Consider the following 25,438-nt stretch of genomic DNA (forward strand, 5'->3'; position numbering starts at 1 on the left):
AACATCCTTTTAAGACATAATTTCAGGAAAAGAAGAAAGTCACGACTTGGACCAGGTGAATAGAGGGACTGTGGAACAATCGGAATGCCTTTCGAGATAAAAAATTCTGTGATGGAAGTGGCTGTGGAACATAGAAAGTTGTCATGTTGCAGTCCACTTGCCTGCAATGTCTGGTCTCACTCGATTCAAACTTTTCTGAATATTTATGTTTAACAGGGCACTTATTGCGCTTATTGTTAAACATCAGTCGGTCTTATATCACAAGAACATGCACACGTTCGGTGTTTTTTGTTTGATTATGAAGTTGAATGTTCCCTGAGCGAGGTTCATCTTCAACATGTTCTCAACATCCCAAAAATGGTTTGTGCCAGTGAAAAACTTGTGCTCTTGATATGAAATGTTCCCCATATGCCTGTTTCGACTTTTCAAAGACCACACTCTCAAATTTCCCAAGCACATGTAGTCTCAGATGCAGACAGTTTTACCTAGTGAGCTACAATGCCTAAGAACGGTATTCCACTAAAATTGCTATTCTGATAGACAGATATGCCATGCATATCATCAGTCACCTCTTGCACCACTGACAGTAGCAGATCTCATCACCTGAAGATGTCAAGCAGTTGTGCTGATAAAATATTGTGGATTTTACACAATACAATTTGGTGGCAAACCCAAGAAGTTCATTTGCAACAGATCCATCAAGAAAGTCTGAGAAGCCACATTAATTATCGTTTTATTTAAATACTCCCAGCTATACCTCGGTAACTGAGAAAGTCATAAACATTTGAACAACAGCATTTATTAATAAAATGGAATCATTACCCAAACACCAGTTTGGATTTTAAAAAAAAAGCTGTTAATGATGCATAAGTTTTTAATCAAAAGAAATTTTTCTCTGGACTTCTGATTTACTGAAGTAAGCCTTTTGACCTCATTAAGTCAGAATCATATGGCACAAAAGGTACTACAAATCTGTGCTTTCAGTCTTATGTCACCAACCGTAAGCAAATGATAGAAACAACAAGCTCTGGGGAAAAAGATTTTAAGTGAAAGCCTTGATGAGCTGTGGTGTGCCTCGAGGCTCAGTACTAGTCCCTAATCCTCTTCCTACTCATTATCAATGAACTTCCACTAAATCTCTCAAATACTTCCCTTCTGTTGCTTGCAGATCACACAAATTTCCTCTTTCTGTCTGATGCAGCTCATTAAATCGAAGTACAAGATTAATGACACACATGACTCAATGACAAGAAATTGTTCGTAAACACGAATAAGGAAGCTCAAACACTCTTCCATCCATACTGAAACCATCCTGCCCTCACAAACTGATGGTAAAATAGATTGAGCAAGTAACAGAAACAACGTTTTTGGTGTGTCAATTGACAGTTTACTCCAGTGGGACCACGACAAAGAGAAACTTGAACAATATGGGCAGTCTCTGGTACGTGTTCAGTATCCTTGGAAACTCAGGAACTGTGTATCAGGGGCTTGTACACTCAGTAATAGCATGTGACATTCCTTTTTGGATGGCCACCAAATCTTTCTTCAAATAACTTAATATATTAAGAACTATGAAACTTTCCTGGTGTAAAATTTGTTCTATTATAATCTAGAAAGAGCGTTTCTTTATTATTATTTTTTTTTAATACACACGCACACAGGCAGCCTACTCTTCAACTATTACACTTCAATAATCACCGAATGGTCTTGCTTTCGAAAGAGAGCCCCAACATTATTCTGTAAGCATTTAGGAAGTGATGCCAAATGGTTCTAACAAACCGAGACACTGTTGTCTCTTCTCCTTGCGCCAACCAATCAAAAGCAATCTGCCTCAGATTCGCGCATGCACCCTGCAGTGCCACAGTGGCATGAGCCCGAAGCAGCTAGCAGCCAACACAAGCATGCTACTGTTCACAGTACCAAAAAGTGTGGTTAGAGTACGTACTACTGTTCAAATTTCGCTGGCCACATGCTTCCATAAATGCATGATAACAATAGGATATTGGCTGTGTTCTGGAAACTGTCATAAATGTAACATTATGTCATTTTATTCTCATTCACATTGACATCTTGTTTGTTCAAATAACTTAATATATTAAGAACTATGAAACTTTCCTGGTGTAAAATTTGTTCTATTATAATCTAGAAAGAGCGTTTCTTTATTATTATTTTTTTTTAATACACACGCACACAGGCAGCCTACTCTTCAACTATTACACTTTAATAATCACCGAATGGTCTTGCTTTCGAAAGAGAGCCCCAACATTATTCTGTAAGCATTTAGGAAGTGATGCCAAATGGTTCTAACAAACCGAGACACTGTTGTCTCTTCTCCTTGCGCCAACCAATCAAAAGCAATCTGCCTCAGATTCGCGCATGCACCCTGCAGTGCCACAGTGGCATGAGCCCGAAGCAGCTAGCAGCCAACACAAGCATGCTACTGTTCACAGTACCAAAAAGTGTGGTTAGAGTACGTACTACTGTTCAAATTTCGCTGGCCACATGCTTCCATAAATGCATGATAACAATAGGATATTGGCTGTGTTCTGGAAACTGTCATAAATGTAACATTATGTCATTTTATTCTCATTCACATTGACATCTTGTTTGATTTTATGTTTCGGAATATGAGTTAGGAATGGAGTGTAGTAGCAAATTGTACAAATATATTTACAGAAACACTCAAAAAATTCATCACTTTTTCCGTTTTCCATCATCCTTAGTTTCTTCAAAATTCATGGAGGTACATTCTGTTTATGCAACTAATTGAAGGCAGCTTGTTTATTACCATACACGTTTCACTTCTTTTATTTGTGAATGGCAATAAACAAACTGTCTTCAATTAGTTGCATAGACAGAACATACCTCCATGAACCCAAAAAATTGTTTGAGAGAGTGTCAAAGAATAAGAAGAGGCATAGAATGTGGTTGTAACTCACTCCTAGAGATCCAAATGATGAAGTAGCCTTCTTCCCTATATGATACCTCAACGATTGGGCTCTTGAAAACAAAATTAAAAAATGCCTTTCCAAGGGCATGTGGTGAGTGCAGCTATCGAAGTCTGTTGCAGTTTATAACATGCATCTGATGAATCAAAATATTTCATATATGATGGTAAAGTCTAAAAATATTATGATGGGGATCTTTTGTCTCTGTCTACTATTTTTAAGGATTTGATCTCAGATAAATACTTGTGACAAGCAAGAGTATAAACATGATAGCTGCTGGTTTCATTTGCAGTAATTTAAGTTGTGCTCTTAGATTCCTGTCTGACCACACACTAGGAAATCGCTACATATTCAGAAAAAGATGGTGAATTATTTGAGACAAGAAAAATGTAAATGTCACTGTCAGTTGTTTCACATTTCTTAAACATACGGAAGTCATGAAATTGAAGATACTCATTACTGAGAATGCATGTTCTTACATGTAAGTAACAATGAATATTTCAGGAAAATACTCAAGTTTGACAATTAATGAAGTCTTAGAATGCGTTACAAACATGAAGAGGAAAAAATATTTTCGTACCCAGCAGTAAGCGAACCTACAGCCTTTGACACTGCAGTTCGTTGCCTTATCTGTTCACCTACTACAATTTGTATGCCCTCAGCACTTTATTTCCAATAATTCCAGTCAATAGAGATGCAGACTGACTTTGTTGCTGAACGATGCGGGCATAAGATGTAAATGCAAGAAATTTTGGAAGTTTTCCTACATTGGGTTTAGCAAAATTCTTCTCCACTGTTACTTAGAAGTTTTAGAAACTTTTCAATAATTAATAAGTAAACCATTTGCAGAAAAAAGTACACAAAATCACCTGCAATTTCAGCTGACAATCATGTGATATATGTAAGCAGAGCCAACCTTTTGAAATTTAATGATTTTTTAAACTCTTTAATTACGTAAAAATAACAGGTATTCAGTGAGAATATTGACCAAAACTGTTTTTTTTTTTATGTTATAATCATTCACAGTAACAATAATACATAACAAATTCTAAATTTAAATAAGTCACACCAAACCTCTCGGTACAGTTGTCGAAAAATCGGCAGGAAGACCGATCAGTAACAGTTCTCAGAAGCTTACAGAACAACAACATCGGACAAAGAACCAAAAATGACATACCTACTGAGGCTAACCTACAGCACCGATTGACATGAACAACACAGAATAAGGAATGAGTTGCTGCCCTCCACCTGGTCCTCTCATCAGTTTATAGGCAAAGAGAATTCAAATATTAGCAAAACATGGTTTCAGCAACAGTTTTGATGAAAAGAGAAAGAAAACACATTTTATGATTGTTATAATCAAACAAGGATTTTCACTTGCCTGTATGGGCTACTGCTAGTCTTTGTTGTAGAGCGAGATGTCGTACTGGATGTTGAGATGCCAATATGGCGGCGTGCTACATCTATGGAGCTGCTGTGATATGCGAGAGCTGATCGCTGAAAGAGAAATGAAAATATCACAATACATGCAATTTTTCTACCGACAAAAAAATAATTATGTAACTACTGAAATTCATCTACAGCTATATCACTACTCTGTTAACTAGTAAAAGCACTTGTTTGGACCAAGTGAGAATAACATATTTTGTGTGCCTCTACAGCAGTTTCAGTGGAAATGATTCAATGGCTTCTGCTTACTCTCTGACTGCCACAATGAATTCACACCAGAATGAAGAGTAAAAACTGACAACACATTCAGTGAAAATATTTCATGCACATTACAAAACTGTCATTATTACCTAATGGAACAAGACACATCAAAATTATTTATGAAGCAATAGGAAGTCTAGGACGGAATAACAACATCATGGAAAGCATAGATTGCTATTTACCACATAGAGCAGGCAGTGAGTCACAGATAGGAACAGGAACAATGAAAAAACTGCTAAAATATTTACTTGTTGGCTTTCAAAGTTCCTCTTCTGAAGCAGAACGGACGTGCGCACTCGCACCCACACCCACACGCGCGCGCAAGTACGCACGCACACAAGCGCGCGCGCGCGCACACGCACACGCACACACACACACACAAAAGCCCCAGTACCTGGAGAAAGTGGTTGCACGCACGCACCCTGTGTGTGTGTGTGTGTGTGTGTGTGTGTGTGTGTGTGTGCGCGAGAGAGAGAGAGAGAGAGAGAGAGAGAGAGGGAGGGAGAGGGAGGGAGAGAGAGCGAGTGGGAGAGAGAGAGAGAGAGAGAGAGAGAGAGAGAGAGAGAGAGAGAGAGAGAGAGAGAGAGAGAAACAAAAAAAAAGTCAGTGGGAGCCAGGTCAGGACTGTAGGGAGGCCGGGGAACCAATGGGGCCTTGGTCCTGGCCAGGAAGTCGTTGACAATGAAGGAGCTGTGACTCAGTGTGTTGTCATGGTGAACTTTCCACATGTCCTTGATATCGCTTCGGCAGTGCGAGACCCTCCTTTTCAGTCTTTTGAGCACTTCCAAGTAGAAAGCTGAGTTCACTGTAGTCCCGGTAGGTATGAATTCATGGTGGACAATACCTCTGACATCAAAGAAGACAATGAGCATGGTTTTGATTCTGGACTTGCTCATGCGTGCCTTCTTGGGATGGGGAGACAATGGGGTTTGCCACTCTGAACTCTGCCTTTTTGTCTCAGGGCCGTACTCAAAAATCCACAACTCATCACCAGTGATAACTGAGTTTGAGAAATGAGGATCATTTTCACACATTTCCAACATTTCCCAGCAACGAAACACCCGCATGTGCTTGTGTTTGTCGGTCAACACTTTTGGGACGAGTTTGGCACACACCTTTCTCATGTTCAAATCTTCAGTCACAACGCAGAAAACGGGTGTTTTTGACACATTTAGAGTTTGTGCTATCAATTGAAGGTTGAGCCATCTGTCAGGGTTCAAACAATTGCACACACACACATCACATTTTCGTCAACTCATGCGGTTGATGGCCATCCACTGTGAGGTTCATCGGTGATCTCCTCTCAGCCCTCCGTGAATGACTTGTGCCATTGGAAAACTTGTGATTTGGACAAGCAATCAGTTCCAAAGGCATGCTAAAGTAATGGAAACGTTTTGGTGGTGGACTTCCCAAGTTTAACGCAACATTTGATAGCATACCATTGCTCTACAGAACGATCCATTGTGCCGTGTCCCATGAATTCAAAATGGGGTTGACGGAAATGCATGTCTTGACTCTACGGCAGCTCGCAGCCGAATGAAACAGAGTGTTTTGAAGCTAACACCCCCCTCCACTTAGCCCAGCCGGTTACAACACGCTTGGTGTACCGTTGCGTCAGAAAAAAATTGAACACATTACTTATGGAACGCACTCTGTATGTTTCATGCAGACTTCTTAGGCAAATGTCAGAATTGATATACAGAGTTCACAAATATTGAAACAAGTGGCATTTGATGATCATTGAACAAAACCAGTCGTGACATAATGAATGTACCTTCATACAAGTGAGGTGGTTCTTATTAACATTATCATTTAAATAAAGCTAAAATTGCACTAAAATTAACAGCACAGACACACACAAAAATTTCCTGTGCTGTACATATCAGTTCTTAAGAATATACTAAGTTTAAAATATAAAAGTTCGATAGTGGTACTGCACTATAGTACTGTTAAAAAGTTACAGCTGCTGATGCATGTACACTACTTGTCCATAGCTTTCCAACTAGTGCCAACTGAGGACTAGTAGTGCACAGGACACTTGCAGATGGATAAATTTTGTTCCTTAGTGCCTACTGGAATTATTACAGTGTTTGTGATTCTTCCTTTACTATGGCTACCCATAATATGGTGCATAAAATTATATTTTTCTATAACATGAAACTTCTCGTGTCTGGCAGGCGGGGTGCCACCTTCAACATATTATTTTACTAAAACTGTCACTGAGGTATTACTTTTCACTTCAATAACTTTATTTTCTCAAGAGCTGTCCCCTAATCCAGATTAAAAAAAAAAGTGCAACACCGTACACTATATATACACTTAGCCCTGTTGATTGAGTGTTGCACACGGTCATACTAACAGTAGTATTAATACACTACGAAACTAAGAGAAACATAGATGCATTTGTCAAAACTACCAACATGTTGAATTATAAATTTTCACTTACAGAAGCATGACCCGAACTAGCTGGCTGACTGCTAGTTTGCTCAGAAACTTCTTGAGGCACTTTGTGGCCCATGCACTGAAGGATGGCTACTTGCAAGTTTCGACGCACACGCACATTCAGGAAGCAGTAGCCACCAAGAGCAAATGTAGAATGGACGACTACAGCAACTGACAGCATGTAGAACAGTAATGGAGAATTCTCATTAACAGCCATAACAGAGAGAACCCATGCAACTCCCAAAAGTGGTAGAGCCACTACAGCTAGCCAGAGCAGCATCCTGCAACAACAATCAATGGTTATTCTACAACAGTTTTGTGGTATATCTACGAAATTTTATTCTTCTTGTATTTATCTGGGAAGACATATATGACAGACATAAACAATTTTATTATAAGAAATACTGATAGCAATCAGCAAAGCAATACTCTACCTGAAAAGACTCAACTCTTTAACAGAGTATACATTGTGGCATACATTTGTAACAAGCTAAATACATGCACTGGATCAGGACTCACGCCTAGATCTGTGCCTTTTGCAGGCAGTGTGCTACCAATTGTGACTGTGTGGGACCCAGTTTGAGACCCAGTTTGGCACACAATTTTAACCTCTTACAAATTTTCAGTGTCATAATTATTCATTCACACATCAAACTATGTGAACTTTAATGTTTGTGAAAACTGCTACACCTTGAATACCAACATGCTTTGTTGCAGGTAGATCATATTATTATATCACTAATGTGCATTTGGAACCACTGGATAGAGGAGGATTGTACCCAGTACCATGCACTTACTAGATATGCATTGCCATTACCTCATCTACATGGTCATGACTGGACAACAACTTTGTATGCACTACTGGCTCAATACTGTAGCACTACAACTGGTTTGGCTTTATTGCGTCAATGACGATACATGCTGTGGGCCGGATTGGTAGCCTGCATATCATTGCTGAACTGAAATCTGATGTTTCATCTAAGTCCCTCTTCAACCTTTTTTTAAGTATCTCCTGTCAACAACTTAAGATTGTTTGGTAACAAATAGCAGCTCCTTTGTCATGACGGCTTTTTGCTGTTAAAGTTAATTTTCTGTTAAATCTATAAAAGTTTGATTTATACCTTCTATAATGGTTGTGAATTTCCATGTTCCTGTTTGTGACCTTTGTGTGTTCTTTCACTTGCACAACTGTTTCTAGCATGTACACCACATTAACTATGAGAATACTGATTCTACTGAATAGGCATTTACCAGATGTTCCTCGTTTCAGTTTTGCTATGATCCTCGAGGCTCTCTCCTACAGTATGAAAACTGATTTCATATTAGTGTAACGCGTCCAACTCCACAGAACTGTTTCACAAGACAAGAAAGAGTATACTAATCTAAAATATACTGTTCTTGGGGTTTCAGAATTAAAGTATTTTGAATGATTTTTATATCTTTTGTTGTGGCTACGTTGCCTCTCCACTTACTCTTCTCTTCCTCCTCAATTTTACAATCCTTCATATCTCATTTCTTATTAACTGAGTCAATGTTGCTACCCATTCATTGTGTTCACATTTATACGTTTTTTATTTATAGAAAGGTAGGTTAAAAAGTTTGCTTAACATAGTAATAAATGATAGTAGTTCACTAATGACTCAAAAAACGAAGAATACATTGGAAAATTTGTAAAACAGAGGCGATATCTGACTTTTTTAAAAGCTCAACAGATATAAGAAACAGGTTAAAGAAGGATAATGTGCCTAGATGCATAGAGCCAGTTTTACATCTGATTTGGTGGCCTCAACCGCATGGGTGGTCAACTGTAAGTGAAAAATGCCTAATAAGTGTGACACATTTATGTGTGTATGTTGTGTGTTTTTTATGTGTGTTTGTTTTATTATGTTGCAGAAGTGGGAGCAATGTAATGCAGTAGTACAGTGATGAGAAGGTGGTTTGAAACAAAGCAGAACCCAGGGCCGCAGGGAATAAACAACTGCACAGTTGTCCACACCAGCATCAGCAGGCAGCTGCAATCAATAAAGAAACTTGATTGTTAAAGGTGGAGGAGAATACTGTTAATTTACTTGGAAAATGGTTTTGAATGAAATTAACATAAGGCATATGGTCAGTACGGTCTTAGCTACAGAGATGGGTAGTTCAGTTTTGGCTAAAGAGTAAATCATTTGGAAGTAGTGGTCAATTGGGAGTGGGCTGGGGGAATTGTGGCAGTGCACCATTGATTTGTTTAAGTCAACATTGCTCATCCGGTAAGTCTTCTGAGATGCGTGTCTCACTGATTATTAACGAACTGAAGTTTCAGCCTATCAGTGTAGTGCAGTATTAAGGCTTTTTTGTGAGAGAAGTTGTTTACATGGGTGCGTATTGGAAGCTGAGCATTGAGATTTGAGTCTGCCAAAGGTTAATTTGAGGATAACTTAATGTGATTTATTTCAGTAATACTGGATGCACTGCAACTGCTGTCAGCCTTATGTGTGTTGGAGGAAGTTTTTGATTTGTTTGGTGATATTTGGTCCAAAGTAATAAATGTAGCGTTCATCTAACAAGGTCACTTAATGTTGATTGAGTCACAACTTTTGTGTATATTGTGGTATAATTGTGGCTTTGGGGCGATGTGCGAGACTGTGGCTCCATTGCGTGGGGAGGTAATTTTTTTGACAGACACTACAAGCAAGTGGGCAGAACGTTACATGGAAATAGCAGCTGGTGACTGATTTAGTCTGCAACTCTGATTTCAAGGTTTAATTTTGTCCTCATGGCAAGTAACCATGGAACCATTTGGCTGAGAAAATACAGTTGGCCCATTCATTTTGAATAGAAAGTTACAAGTGGCTTAAATTAGCATCTTTAGTTTGTGAGATATATTGGTCCAATGCCTGAAGTAACTCTGTAGCTTAGCTTGTTAAATGTTCGAGCTTACCGATAAGTGGCGATGACCTTTAGCGGTGAAAGAGAAACAAAACACTGTTGTTTAAAGAAAAAATTATACCCCAACTTAAAATAAATTGTAACCACCTGCTCTCTGTTGACATAAAGAAAGGAAAATAAATGATTAAGGACAGCAGTAATTTTAAGAAAGAGAATATTATAAAAAGAAAAATCAGAATGGTTTACAAAAAGAAATAATTTACAAATAAGGGTCTAAAAAGTAATATGAAGTAATTCTGATGGATAGAGCAGGAGTAATCTTAGTATGTTTGAACAGTTAAAGTAACAAAACATTCCGTACTGGTAGTAAAGGAAGATCTTATCGATGGTAAGTCTGGCAAGGGTTTATTGCTGATTTGTAAATACATTCATTGCTAAATTTAATGAGAAGGTTTGTACTCTTTAAATGAGAATATTTAACCTTGAATTGCTGTATGAACAATATCAGGTTTGCTTTTTTTTTTTTTTTACTGGGTATTCAGGTAACTTGTCCCACAAGATGGGCTTTCTGTAGGAAACTAATATTATTTAGGCAACAGAGTCTTATTATACTGATGATGGAAAGTTGCATTAACAAATTACATTATTGTGAAATTATTATTTCATTTGTTTGGGTGATATGATTATACGAGAGGTATTCTGCACAGCATCTGGTCATAAGTGACTAGACTAGTTATGAGCAGATTAATTTTTCAATCATATGTTCTTATCCTTGAATAGTTTTGCGAAGTTATCAAATGAACCACGTATGTGTTGTAAGCACAATATGTGAGTAATTAACCTTGAAAGTTGAGCATAGAAAAGGCTGAAGTCAAAGTAACCACAGTCCTTGAAACAGTTGGACTGTAGGAGAGATCACATGACAAGATCCTGTGATCTGCTAAAAGAAAAGCAGTCAGTAAAGATTTAGCATTTCGCTCTTCTGCAAACATTATGACGGCGCACTACATTTGTTGTTGGCATGGCTAACTGTTACGTGCAGCACTGTATGATTGCAGATGCCTCAAGTAACACAATATTTGAACTGAATCATTTTATCTCATCACAACATCTTGTACAGCTCTATTACCTGTGATTAATGTTGGTTCTCTTGGGTGGGTGAATCAGAGCAACGTGAGTAATCCAAGACACAACAAGAGCTACCAATAATGTTTTGTGCTGAAACGCTACATCTGGTGTAGACAATTTGTTCGTTATATTATGCATTACTAAGGCAGAAGTTCTTGCGAAACGTAGTGTTTGTGATCCCATCAGTGAATACTGGTTGTACTACACTCAGTAGAAGTGTTGTCTGATGAAGATTTATGGAGTGTTTGTGATCCCATCAGTGAATGCTGGTTGTACTACACTCAGTAGAAGTGTTGTCTGATGAAGATTTATGGCTATCATACTACAATACACATAGCTTGCTAATGTATAGTCTTCGTAGCTGTGTGTTATAATACTGATCCTATAACAAATAAAATGAAGAGTAGCATATATTCAGTTGACTCCTTAATAAGGCCAGTGACCAAAAGGCGTACATTGATATTTAGACAAATTTACAGAAGTTCAAGTACAGTGTTGCTCATATGGATAGCGATTCATTTGCTAATTCAAGAACAGGACAGTACAAAAGGTAAAATTACTCCAAACCGTCTATCAGAAAACACTATGTGTGCCGCCAAGGTTAACATGAAATTAATTTTGTCTATCTCGAAGACCCATATTACTGTTCTTGAGATACAGATTGACACAATATGTAGGTCATACGCAACACATTGTATACACACAAGTATTAAATAGATTGGATATTTTAACACTGTCTGACAATAATTGTACAAAGTCTGAAATTCACCATCATAAAAACAAAGGAACTTATTTTTATTTCTACCCTAATACTTTAAATTTCTTTTTATCCTTGATCTGTTTCTTTCAGATTATTTCATACTTCACATACCCAGTATCCTCTATTTTTGAACTGTCACTATTATAAAATTTTTCTTTCTTTTGTAAGTTTACCTTATGTGCTGCAGGGAGCATGTATTTCTTTCAGTGTGATGTTCTCTGGCAATTATCAATTTTTCTTTGCATAATCAAGTTTATCTAATAACTTAGTAAGCACAGAAAAACATGAATATTTCTTTTGTAGTAGCATAGTCTTATGACATCTTATGAATGTACAAAAATTACCGTAAATTTCCAAATCCAAGAACATGGTCCTTCAAAGTAAATGCAGCACGAATAGAAAGCATCAAAATCCCCACGTTGCATGTGACAAAAACACAAATAGGTCCAATCTGACTCCATATAACAGATTCATACAGAGACAGCCAGCAACTGAAAATTTAAAAGTATTCACACAATCATTGTGGTACTATTGTCCTGATAACAAAGAACTATTTAATTAAGAAGTCAACAGCACTTCAATTTTGACAAAATTGAAAGACAAACAACAGAATTTAGCACTTGACGTAGATCAGATACTAATATTCCTATAGTTCAAGTAGATCAAATTTATAAAGGTAACTGTTACTCAATGCATGGACAGTACTCAATTATTACAGAATAAAATTTAATTAGTACACTAGAACACACATAAAAATAGAGTAACTTAAACTGCAAGTTTCACAACACAAGCAATAACTACTTGGATGATGAAAATTTCAAGTTGTGATGGTCAAAAGTCTTTGAAAAAAATCACATTTTATAATGAATTAAATTGTGAAAGAAGATAAAGCAAAAGCATGTAGCATGGAGAAATCAAACCAAGAAAAATATTTTATTTAATATAAGAGATTGAAAGCTAAAGACCATCAAACATCTTTTATTGCTCGCTGTACCCAAATGTATTTTGAACAATTATTTTATAATGCTGGGATTCAACTCAATGGGACTTGCACAAAGTCCTTTGAAACACCAAAATGATATGATTCTATAATTACAACACTAGTAGCCTAGTCCGAAGAAGTGGATGTAAATATGGAACTATAACTAGAGCTGGGTAATTACAACAGCAAATGGTGAGCTACTGAAGGAGGAGATGGGCTAGCACCACAACAGGATGACCATAAACAGCGAGGGCACGGCAGAGACCACAGATACACAATGGTATTGTGGCCATACCTGCCATAAGTCCATGCGATGTAGGAAGTCCATCACCTGCCTGTTATTGTATATGGGCTAACACAGCAGAGAATGCATGGTACGTGCTACCTCCACTATTCAACAGGTTGTGCTCAATTAGTTTCACTTGGGCTTGGAATCAATATGAATATATATTGGGTACTGATGCCTGTCAATGTGAATACATTTCTTACTGATTTCTGGTAATTTATGCTTCAGACTCTCATAATGCTTATGATAACAAACAGTATGAATGTTTAGGAAGTGCAGACCACTTGATTACCCCTGTTGAGTACTCTGTTCATGTTAATAAATATGATAGCTCACTAGAAAATATACAAGAAAATCTAGGGCACCATGTACAAAACTGTCTCACCAAGGAACAATAAAAACATATAACTAAGACAGTAAATAGCTTCTCATGTCACCAGTGACTACTACAATCCAAGCTTTCTGATACCTTAATTAATACACCACAAAATTTTGACATAACAATAACTTCGGGAGCCATATAGAACCCATCTCTGAACTGTGCAGGGTTCATTAGTATCTGAGCAGATGATTAACTGTACTGATATAAGAATTTTGTTTTCATTCTTTGCACACCCTTGTTTCCTAACTTTTTTGTTCTTTAACATCTAATTTTTCTCTCATGACTTCAGGCGACATGCTCCCTTAATCTTCTTCGCCACTTCCTACAGCTAGACCTCAACATCTCTGGTTTGTAAAGGTCATGACAGATTAAAGCTCTAGGCTAGATCATGACTCAAACTGCAGAACTGTTGCCTTTTGGAGAGTATTGTTCTTATTGATTGAGTTATTCAGGCATAACTCACGACACAGCATCACAGCTTCGATTCTGCAAATGTATCTACACAATGTTTCAAAGACTTTGCATCAAATGTCTAGGACTGATATATCACATTATGAAGAACAACTTTTGTAAGAAGCTAAATGTTTGCTGATGCTTCCTGGTGACACTAGGCATCCTTTAGTATTTATCAGTACTGGGAACATCAGATTTCACCGAACTAGCATGGTCTGTTAACCAGATGCGCTGCATATTACCTACCCCAGTACATTGATAGCAATTTCCAACAGGAAATCCTTAAGAATCAGTGTCTCTAAGAAGTGAAAGACATTTTAGAAATGAATCAGGAACTTTAATCTTGCTGAGCCTGCCCTCTCTCAAATCGAACAGACGACTGGATTATAGGCAATGCTCTGCCACTTCTCAGGCACACAATCAATACAAAGGAACACCTAGTGTCGCCGTGAAGTGTTCGTGAATATTTTTTCTCTAGCAAAAGTTGTTCTCCATGATGCGATCTTTCACTCCTAGAGGTTTGATGCAAAGACTTTGAAACACACAGTATATTCTACTTTCCAAATGTCACAGATACTTATCCACAACTTTATTTCTCCTTAGAGCATCATTCAGTGCCATATCCAAGAGAACTTTGAAATTCAGAAAGTAGGTGGTACAGGGTACAGCCAAAATCAAAGCTGTAAAGACACAATGTGAGTCTTGCTTGGATAGTCAGTTGTTTAGAGCACTACTTGTGAAAAGTATGTGTCAAGCAAACAATTTTAATTTATAAGTAAGTTTCACAAAAGAGCAGTGACAATATCAGGACTTAAGACATTATATCCTGTGTACAGTGTTTTGATGTATGTCCCTCTCATAGGCTGCAACCTCCAGCAAATTAAGTGACTTGAAGAATAAAACCCACTTTAGGTAAGATTTTGTCAACACTAATTACTGTTTAAAGCTGTCTGTTCCTACCTCCAACCTGCGACCCAACACCAATAAAATTTCCTCATGATGACTGGCATCAAGGAAAGAATGGAGCTCACTGTTGCAGAAATGCGTACAATGTAATTGTCTCCCATATCATTCACTCATGAAAGTTTCCCTTATTCATACTAGAGACGCTATCAATATAAAAGGCAGTTTGCATTACTAAACACAATGCACTGCAGTACAGAGATAAAAATTAACAAAGGAAACATGTCTGTAATAAACATTACAATTTGAGTTTGTATGCCTTAATAGTACAGTAAACCAGTACATCAAAAACACAAGAATTCTCAAGACACTGTCAATGTCCATGTGAAAAATGCTTATTGCCCAATACAAAGAGCTATCCTGGCTAAAATAGTTCCTCTGACATGGTCATAACTCATTTCTTTGCCAGTTATTGCTTAACTGACCTTGTGGTCAGAATCTCTTGGCACTGCCGTTGACAAGAAATTACCCCCTGCCATTCCATTTATAAGTGAAGTAAACCCAGCAGTCAAATTTCCATGTCTTATAGTCTGCTACAGCTATTTTATCAATTAAGAAATCACAACTGTGCAGACAACTATAAAGGAAAGTAATAAATTAATAGGTAAGCTGTCATCAAACCCAAGTTTTGCCTGAACACCACAGTTCTTTGGTAGGCATGGTCCTATTGGAGGTTGTGTGTCATTACCTTCCTGCAATCTTCCGTACTGACTTACCCAGCCAGTCATAAACGCAAATTGTTTAGTACTGCCAATATGCATGCCTGACAGGTAAACATGGAAACACTATCCTAGTTTTTAGAAATATTAGTTCCTTCCTTGAGAAGATACAGGGTGACAATTATTGAACTATATGAAATAAAATTGTCATAACTTCTGAACAGTTTGTGTTAGAACATTCAAACTGCAAGGTTGCCTGTGGGGCATGACGGTAATTAATATGCACAGACATGGTTTGGTTTAGTGACAAAGTCCACTTTCATTTGGATGGGTTTTGTCAACAAACAAAACTGGCACATGTGGGGGCTTGTGAATCTGCATTTCATGATCGAGAAGTCTCCCCACCCTCAATGGTTTGCAATGTACAGTCATGGAATAAGTGGAGCGATATTCCTTGAAGGAATTGCGACTACCAATCGATACATGAATGTTTTGGAAGATGATTTCATCCGCATTATCCAAAGTGACCCTGATTTCAACAAGATGTGGTTCATACAAGACGGAGCTCGACCCCATTGAAGCAGGAGTGTGTCTGTTGCCCTGGAGGAGCCTTTGTGGACCGCATTCTGTCTCTGAGGTACACAGATACACAGAGACCATTGGCATGGGCCTCAGCTGGCTGCCATATTCTCTGGATCTGAACCCATACAACTCCTTTTTGTGGGTCTATATTAAAGACAAGGTGTACAGCAATAACCCCAAAACCATTGCTGAGTTGAAAATAGACATTCAGAAGATCATCAACAGCATCGATGTTCCAGCACTTCAGCGGATTACACAGAATTTCGCTATTAATCTGCACCACATCATTGCCAATGATGGCAGGCATTTTGAACATGTCATAACTTAAATCCAAATATCAGTAAGAATTTCACATGTTGAATAAAGTGCGTGCACGTTGTAGTTTGTAACTAACTTACTTTTTTTTTTTTTCTCCCCCTATAGTTCAATAATTGGTACCTTATAAGTTGGGGTCAAGTCACTCAGACTCCAAGGATGAGGGAGCCAACTGTTAATTTTGGGTCTCAACCTTGAATCTGAGTGAAATGCCTTTCTTTTTAAACTCTCCCAACATATCCTCCTCTCTTCCCTGGGGAAGGAACTAACACTTCTGAAAGCTAGGGTAATATAGTCACTTTTACTTCTATACATGTCTACTGACATTACTCAACATTTTGCATTCTGAAGGTAAGAACTGGCCAGAAACTCTGTTTCATAATTTATTGGTTTTCTCAACTGAATTTTCCCTTGATACAAGTACCTATAGATACAGGTATGCACATATCCAGTCTAAGTTCTGAGATTAGGTTACATATATACAACACAAATACTCAGTTAAGATGTGAAGTATCAGTCTCAAAATGGCAGGAACATACAAGTATAAAAGTTCATCTTCATTACCTTGTGATTCCCCATCAAATTTCTGTAATTAGATTCAAGTAACAACAGTAATTATTTGAATAGATTTATTAAGTTTTGTGTGAAGGCAGCAAATGTTAAAGAGGCAGTAAGTACTCACAAATAAATATTTCCATACTGATCAGCTCTTACACCAATCGATAACCCAACAATAACAGCTGGTAATCCATAACCAATGCTATAATAAAATCGCATTTGCCCATGATTTACATCACGCATCTCAGTGAGCATTCGATATAAATGCAGTGAGTCTACTAATGTCCAGCTAAAAGCAGTCAGCCAGAGGTAATGTAGTGACATTGCAATCAATTTACAGGGCACCTGAAAACAACAAGTGTGAAAAATTATGAGAACAGTGATTTGGTGTTCCAAATATTTAATTTATTATACGAGAATTACTTTTTATAATCTTAATTTGAAAAGCCCCCCCCCCCCTCCCCGCCTACATTAAACTTAGTCTTTACACTTCAAGATCTTTCAATACAAAAGCAGTTCAAAACCACTCAGGGTTCCCTCTTATATTTTGATTACATTATTTTTATGCTAGAAAAATGCAAAAACTGTACAGAAAGAAATTTACATACTGACCTCTTTCTGCACTATGGTTCGGCGTGCTTTTAATGCTACAAAGAATAAAAGTTCTGCCAAAAACACACAAAGTATCAAATTTTGATGAATTGAGTTGGAATTTGTTGCCACACCACGAAGTAGGGATAATGTAATTAATGACACAAGAAGAATCATTAAAGAAAGGCAGAACCCCGTATAAGTTGCAATATCTTCTCCAATAGATGGTTCAGGTACGTACTGCAAAAAAAAAAAACAACTTAAATGGAAACAAGTACAATAACAGTGGTACAATGAAACACAACTAGCATACAATGCCAATTATTTTAAAAAAGTAAGACCACTGTTTAGACAATCAGCTAGTCCTTTAACATCATATTTTATTCTCTGTGTAAAAGTATAAGCCACTAGCATTAATTTTTTATTAAAAATAATAGATGTATTCGGGCCTTGAACATTACATTTGGATATTGTTAGGGGTTATGATAATTTTTATGAGTTGCAGAGTCTTCACAAAGGTATAGTGTTGTGGCTGCCAGGAATCATGTTCCAGAATAAAATACAGGTATACATCATTGTTAATAGGATCTTAACAAGATAAGATTATTTCGAAAGTTGACACAAAGAACCTGGACCTTAACACAATAAGTAGAAAAGTTCATTGATAAAATCTTAATTTATGTTTATACTTTCAGCTACCTTCATTCTGGTTGCAGCAACAGTGGCGTAACTAGGATGCGGCAGCTGGAACATGTGTCCTGGACACAATTTTCCGTGGCACAGATTTGTGACAGGTGGAATCAATGAGGAAGGGTAAAAGAAAAGAAGATGGAGAGTGAAGATGGAGAGATAGAAAGAGAAGGAGGAGGAGGAGGAGGAGGAGGAGGAGGAGAAGAAGAAGCAAAAGGAGGAGGAGGAGGAGGAGGAGGAAGAGGAGGAAAGAAATGGACAGGTTGTCACTTAAATGTGAGGGGGATAAGATGAGTGAAAGAAAATCATGTAGTTCAGATTGGACTATGTTGACCAACAAACTCACATCTCCCACGTATGGAGACACATGTTTCTGGTTTTTAATTTCTAGATGGAGCTACCCTTAGTGCACCAAATGAGCCAAGGTAACAAAAGTATAAAGAGTATATCTGCATTTGTTATTTTGTTAATTACAGATTTGCACTGGTTGGCAATGAAGCAATGAAAAATTTATCACAACATTGTTACACGTAATGTGACTTTGACTGTATGTTATTCAGTGCTTTGAATTGTGCCATACAAAAACCAATTATTGCAATATGTACCTTTTACACCATTTTAAAGTAATGTTGAGATCGATAAACAAATAAACAGAGTAAGTAGCAAAGTGAATTCAATGGGTAAAAAAAAGAAGAAGAAGAAGAAGAAGAGAGGGAGATGTCAGCAGGAAGCAAGTGAGGGCAAATCTGAAGTCAGTCTGGGTGTCAGTTACTGTTGTTACGCCACTGCATAGCAACCAATATTCTATGCAATGAAGTTTGTGTACAGTCTTATATTGCAGGTGCCATCTTTAATTTTTAGTTTGTCTACTATCCCCTCAGCTGTAGCTGAACAGAGACTCAGTTTCAAATGTGGAGATGGATTGCAAAATTTTATGTTATTTAGCAAAAAAGTGCCCTATGTATGACTTGAGCAACTCAGCTCTTAAATCACTGTACATCTTTGATGATATGTTCTTCATGTAAGTACTATTTGTTTTACACTTGTTTATATTAATGTAAACTTTTATTAGATAAGATATTTGATCTGACATATTCATTTTAGGTAATTACCTTACCTTCTGATGAGGTCACCCTTAGAGGTGACGAAACCTGGTCAAGGTATAGAGAAAACCTATGCAACCGGTTGGCAGATTTCTACATATTTTTCAAAAAAAAGTAAAAGAAAATAATTCCTCACATTCAAAAATGGTCAAGATGATGATATTAGTGCACTTTCAGTGAGAACAAAAGTTACAATGATGGTTTTGACATATTTATTTCTTGTAGAATATTGACATGCATGCAGGAAACTGCTCAATAGAAGGAGTAGTCACACAGTTTTAATTTTCACTTTGAAAAAAATAGTTATGTAATTAATTTTTTGTTTGTTTGCAGATACACATCTGCTATCCCAGAGCACAACTAAATTCCCACACAGTAGTACTTTAGTATGCTGCTAGAGGAGGCAAAACAAAAGGTGGAGCTCACTAAAATGTAGATTATTGTGTGTAATTCATTCTCTGCGTTTGAAGGAAAACAATGCACAACTATTCATGCTGAGCTGGTAGAAGTCTACAGCAACAATGTACCATCATGTGATACAGTGATATGGTGGCGGAGAAGGTTCCAGTGGTCAAACAAGTATGAAAGATGAAGAACAAAGTGGCAGACTATCTCTTTGTAAACAACCAGGAATCCCAAGAGAAGTGAAGGTCTTGGTACTTGAAGACTGGCGTATGACAATTGAAGCGATAGTGGAAAAAATTAAAATCAGTCTTCAATATGTTGCACGATGTTTTCAACATGACAGAGACCATCACCTGCTGTGTTCAATGACAACTCAAACTCATTCAAAAAGAATGTCGAACTGGGACAGCTGTGGAAATGTTGCAGCTGTGTTATGTCAATTCAGAAGACACCTTTAGCTGCCTAATCACAAGTGAAAGTGCTGGATGTGTTGTTATATTATGGTACTAAGGCAAAGAAGCTAACCAAGCAGTGGAAACATTGGTCCACCATCGCCAAAAAAGGCAAATATTCAACTATAATCAGGCACAGTGATGCGGAGTTTTTTTTTAGTGGGGAGGGGGGGGGGGGGGGGGGGGTCAACTGCCATGGTGTGGTGCTAACATATTTTACTTGTAATATGCAAAGCGTTCAGAAGCTCACTAGTAAAATCTCCTGAGAGCTTGTCAAGCCAAAGCAACATCCACAGCTGTTCCAGGAAGCATTTTTTACTCCTTGAAAATGCTCCAGCTCATTCTGCACATGATGCTGTCACTCATATTCCTTCTTTGGTTTATCAAATTTTTCTTCTCTTTCTCTTTCCTTGGATGAAGAAGAAATCACTGCATTGTAGGCATTTTGAGGATTACTCTCCTTAAACAGCATTCACTGAGTTCTTTCTCTTTCTTTAAATGAAGAAGAAACTATTGCATGTTTAGTGGATTGTGGGTGAAAATGATCACAACCAGTTGGTGGGGGCCGTCTTCTTGTGTGTCCAGATGGACTCGGACCCCAGCTGCACTATCAAAGGGGCTTTTTGATGGGTTGGGAGTGATGATGTGGGTAGCTGTAGAAACAAAAACCGTGAACATAAGCAGTTCTCCATTAATTCATTCAATTTGGACAGTCATTCAGGTGCATCCTCATCTCTGGTATGGTTTAGTGTCCTCTTGTAACATTCACTTTTGAAGCAGGTGGCAAGGCAGTGCAGCATGTGATGCACAGCTGAGAAGACAGCACACTCAGCTGGTGAATCTGGCACAGTGGGACCTGAGCTGACAGCAGTCAGTGACCGATGCCCATCTGTAGTCATGTGGCAGTGTGTCAAACTGTAGAAGCTTCCTGGATGATGGTCAACATTCCAGTACGTTAGTATGCAGAAGCAGTGGTATGGAAGCAGAGCCTTGTGTAGCTCAGATGGTAGAGCACTTGCCTGTGAAAGGCAAAGGTCCCGAGTTCGAGTCTCTGTCCGGCACACAGTTTTAATCTACCAGGAAGTTTCATATCAGCACACACACTGCTGCAGAGTGAAAATCTCATTCCAAAAAACTACTTCTCTGAAGAATAATGCTGGTTACGAGAATTTATAAGACTCTCTCTCTATGTTTGAAATAATTTAGTAGTCGAAGAATACTTTTAACTCATAGTATATTTCAACTTCCACAGAGAACAAATTCAATATTTCCCACATACAAATATTTAAACTTGTGCAAGTCAACCAACTTATCTCACGTCAGATCCGATTAAATACATTTGCAAGCAGTGTATTTTTTTACAACCACATAATTTATGAACATGTCTTGCTTCTACTAAGTCCAACACGTGAAGTACAAGTAACAATTTTTCAACTGTTCTTTTTTCTCTTTACAATAATCAACAATATAAAACACTCCTTGTTCTTCCAATATGACTTCCACGGCGCGAGCAGCAAACACTTGTTGATGCCATTTGACCGTCGCGTCTACTTTGTGCTCGTGACTCCTTTCCAGCCTGCGCACACAAACATGGGTCGCGCAGTATGTACGTTCTCTCATACTTATTTTTAAAATATCATGGTAGAAGGACGAATGGTCCTCGAATTTACGCAGAATTTCTCAAATCACTACATGTCCCTCCTCTCAGTTCGAATATGAAATATTTTATACATAATCATTATGTACATTAATATTACATATTACAACAATTTACATTTCAAAAGTATGCATCCCACATTTTTTTTATTAACCATGCATAACCCTTTTATTTACTATTTAGTTTTTCTTTTTTCATTTTACTTTTATTATAAAACAGGAGTACTTCACTCAATGTTGGAGTCAATTCTTTTATATCTAGGAGTCGTGAGGCCTAAACCTTTGGGTTTCCAACCATACGCTACAGGTGTTCATGACACTTTAGTATTTTACTTTTTATTCTAATTCTTTGTACTGCTTCTTTAGTACGTAATAGTCTCATTAATTATAGACTGTTTGTAGTCTAGAGGAACTCTGGGCAAATGAACGTGTTCTTTTCGACCCTCGTAAACTCACATAAATCATAATAATGCTAGCGGAATATAGAATTCAAACTTACCAGAAAAATTCCCATAAAAATGTGTGACTTCTGTCACAATACTGTTCCTTTCCCCTAAGATCAGTACCTATACCTTACATGTGGGTTGACCGTATGAGTGCAATTCCTCCGTACATTCTGGTAGGTATGCTCCTTTATAACAAATCCCTATTCTTCAGGCCACAGGTCATCCTATCTCCATGTAGGTATGCCTGCCCTATATCCTTAGCCAATGTCGGGTACAGCCCCCTTATCCCTTATGAATAGGCCTCATGGTTCATTGCCCTATTATACATCTTCATGTATACTATAATTAAATATTCCCTGGTAAAAATAAAAATCTATTTAACACTTCACACTCACTTCTCAATAATTCATTTAATACCCTACAGTCCTTCTCTACTTTTCAACTTCTGTCATCTTTAGTAGATACTATGTCTACTCATATTATTCAACTCACAGTAGATACTATGTCTATACCTAATGATCAAGTCCCACTATTCTATGACACATCACTCCATCAGAGTATTTGCTACACTGACTTTACTTAATTAAGCTCCATAATTAACTCCAATCTGGCTTGTGTTCTCCTTCATTGCTCATGCCTCCTCCTTATGTATACTCCTTGTAAAATCATCATAGTTTTCTATACTTATGTATATATGTGATACGAAATCATCATAGTTCTCATATGTATATACATAGCATTTACAAATGTCTGCTTGTGACTGTGTATGTGTGGATGAATATGTGTGTGTGTGTGTGTGTGTGTGTGTGTGTGTGTGTGTGTGCGTGCGAGTGTATATCTGTCCCTTTTTCCCCCTAAGGTAAGTCTTTCCACTCCCGAGATTGGAATGACTCCTTACCCTCTCCCTTAAAACCCACATCCTTTCGTCTTTCCCTCTCCTTCCTTCTTTCCTGACGAAGCAACTGTTGGTTGCAAAAGCTAGAATTTTGTGTGTATGTTTGTGTTTGTTTGTGTGTCTATCAACCTGCCAGCGCTTTCGTTGGTAAGTCACATCATCTTTGTTTTTAGACATATATATATTTTCCTATATATACGTGCGATGTAGAATTGTTAAAATAAAAAACAATGTGTACATATTTCCTGATGTACACATACCTTCCCCCTACAACAATTGATGGTTCATTTCTCTCGACAGGTTTCTACCTGGTAGTTTCATTGTTTGCGTACTCATATATCTTTGTGTATGATGATGTGTGTTTGTGCAGCCTGATTCTTCGGCCTTCTTATCTGGAGATAAGTTGTAGGTTATTGGAAACCACGGAGAATATGAAGGACTTCTGTGACAGAAGTAGATGAATATGGAAAGAGGGAAAAAATAGGCAGATACCCAAAAGAGAAGTAAGAAAGGAAAAAAAATAGAAATGGTTGCTAAGATTGAAGAAGAGAAGGAAGATAGGCCCAAAGACAGGAAACCCTTCCCATCCCCCATCCCCCTTCCCCCGGATCCCTGCCTCACTGGTACTTGAGTGAGAAGCCAGAAGAGGTATGGTGTTAAATATCTCCTACAGAACGGCCATTCTCACCTTCACCCTTGAGGTCCCCAAAGAAAATCTTAGCAACCCCTACGGAACGGCAAATGGCGAAGAATCAGTCGCACTTGTGTGCGAGGTTTGTTTGAAAGGTGTGGTGTGTGTGTTCTGTGTTAGCCATGATTTATATGTTGGTGTAGATCATGTTTTAATCTACAATACCCACCCAGTTCAAAAATTATACAAACCCTCCCATTTACATCACATTTCATAAAAGGTATAAAATAATCTGTACCAAATAGAAAATTATACACTACTATAAAATAGTTTTCATACACACATAAAATCCTGTATTCATTTTATGTCATCTCAACATCACTCTGTTTAAATAGTACCATCATATTATACTTTTCACTAATATTCATTTCATTTCGTGTCTAGAGGTCACTGTTAGTTTGTGATCCTCTTAAGTTTTCTACTTGACTGTCATATCTGGTTTCCTACAAACTAAAATTATAGTATAGTTTAAGATTTCAGTAATAGACTAGTGGATGGTTTAAAAATAAGATTTGAAGGGAATTCAGTGCATGAAAACTATTTTGGAAGAAACACCAAAAATAACTCTGGATCCGAAGGTCGTCACTCCGCCCGTTAACACAGAATGTTAACGTCCCTGAGGATAAATGTGACTCTGCCCGGATCCCTGGTATTAACTTTACTTGAGCAAGTGCAAACCAGTACTTCTCATTAAATTTTGTGTAACAGTCTTCCCATGGCAAAACAATCATCACTTTACTAGGAAACATAACATCAGGTAAAGTTATTCTATTTTCTACTCTATCTTGGATAAATTTGAATCCTTTCCATAGTTCATGCATACCTCTCTTCGTATTACTAAACTCAGAAGATAAAACAGGAGATACGCTCAAGGAGATTACTACTGCAGCAACTTTTCGGTTTATCGTTTCCTCTGCCTGTTCCTCCAGGCTACTTATATTTATCATATCTGAAGTTGCTAGTTTCACTTTAAAGTTTCATTCCACATTATCTACTCAAGTATTGATGCCTGAAATTTGCGATTGGGCCAGTTGTAATAACTTGTCCTGTTTCTCAACACTCTCTTTTAAAGTGTGTAATCTATGTTTTACAACATCAAACTTAACATTACATACACTTTGAAATGATCCTAATTTTTCACCAAGTTTATCTTCAATATCCAATTCTAACTTTTTAGCTAAGTCTTGAAATTGGTTACTCTATGTCTGACTAAAGTCAGTGAACAGTTGGTTTACATGACTGCTTAACGAACTAGTTAATTCCTCATTCAAATCTATTTTAAAATTTTCTACTTTAGTAGTTAAAGCGTCAAATTAAGTCTTCAAATTTCCCATACCTTCACATAAATTACTAAAGTCTTTACTTTGAGAATCTACTTTAGCACTTGACAATCCTAAAATTTCATTCTGAACATCCAATTTATTATTTAATTGAATATTTACTGAGTCTAATTTAAGACTTAGTTCTTTT

General features: G+C 37.5%; 1 protein-coding gene across 1 annotated transcript in view; it reads right to left on the minus strand.

The window, feature by feature from the left end:
• LOC124615400 (protocadherin-like wing polarity protein stan) overlaps positions 1–25,438 on the minus strand; it is a 357,491-nt gene that overhangs the window by 66,551 nt on the left and 265,502 nt on the right. The window contains exons 34-38 of the mRNA XM_047143245.1: positions 17,652–17,870; positions 17,164–17,384; positions 12,204–12,350; positions 7,105–7,381; positions 4,330–4,445 (exon numbers count right to left, since the gene is read on the minus strand). Coding sequence (XP_046999201.1) covers positions 4,330–4,445; positions 7,105–7,381; positions 12,204–12,350; positions 17,164–17,384; positions 17,652–17,870 — 980 coding nt within the window. The remainder of the gene's footprint in view (positions 1–4,329; positions 4,446–7,104; positions 7,382–12,203; positions 12,351–17,163; positions 17,385–17,651; positions 17,871–25,438) is intronic.

This window comes from Schistocerca americana, chromosome 1 (assembly GCF_021461395.2).
Source record: "Schistocerca americana isolate TAMUIC-IGC-003095 chromosome 1, iqSchAmer2.1, whole genome shotgun sequence".
In the NCBI taxonomy this organism is placed as follows: domain Eukaryota; kingdom Metazoa; phylum Arthropoda; class Insecta; order Orthoptera; family Acrididae; genus Schistocerca; species Schistocerca americana.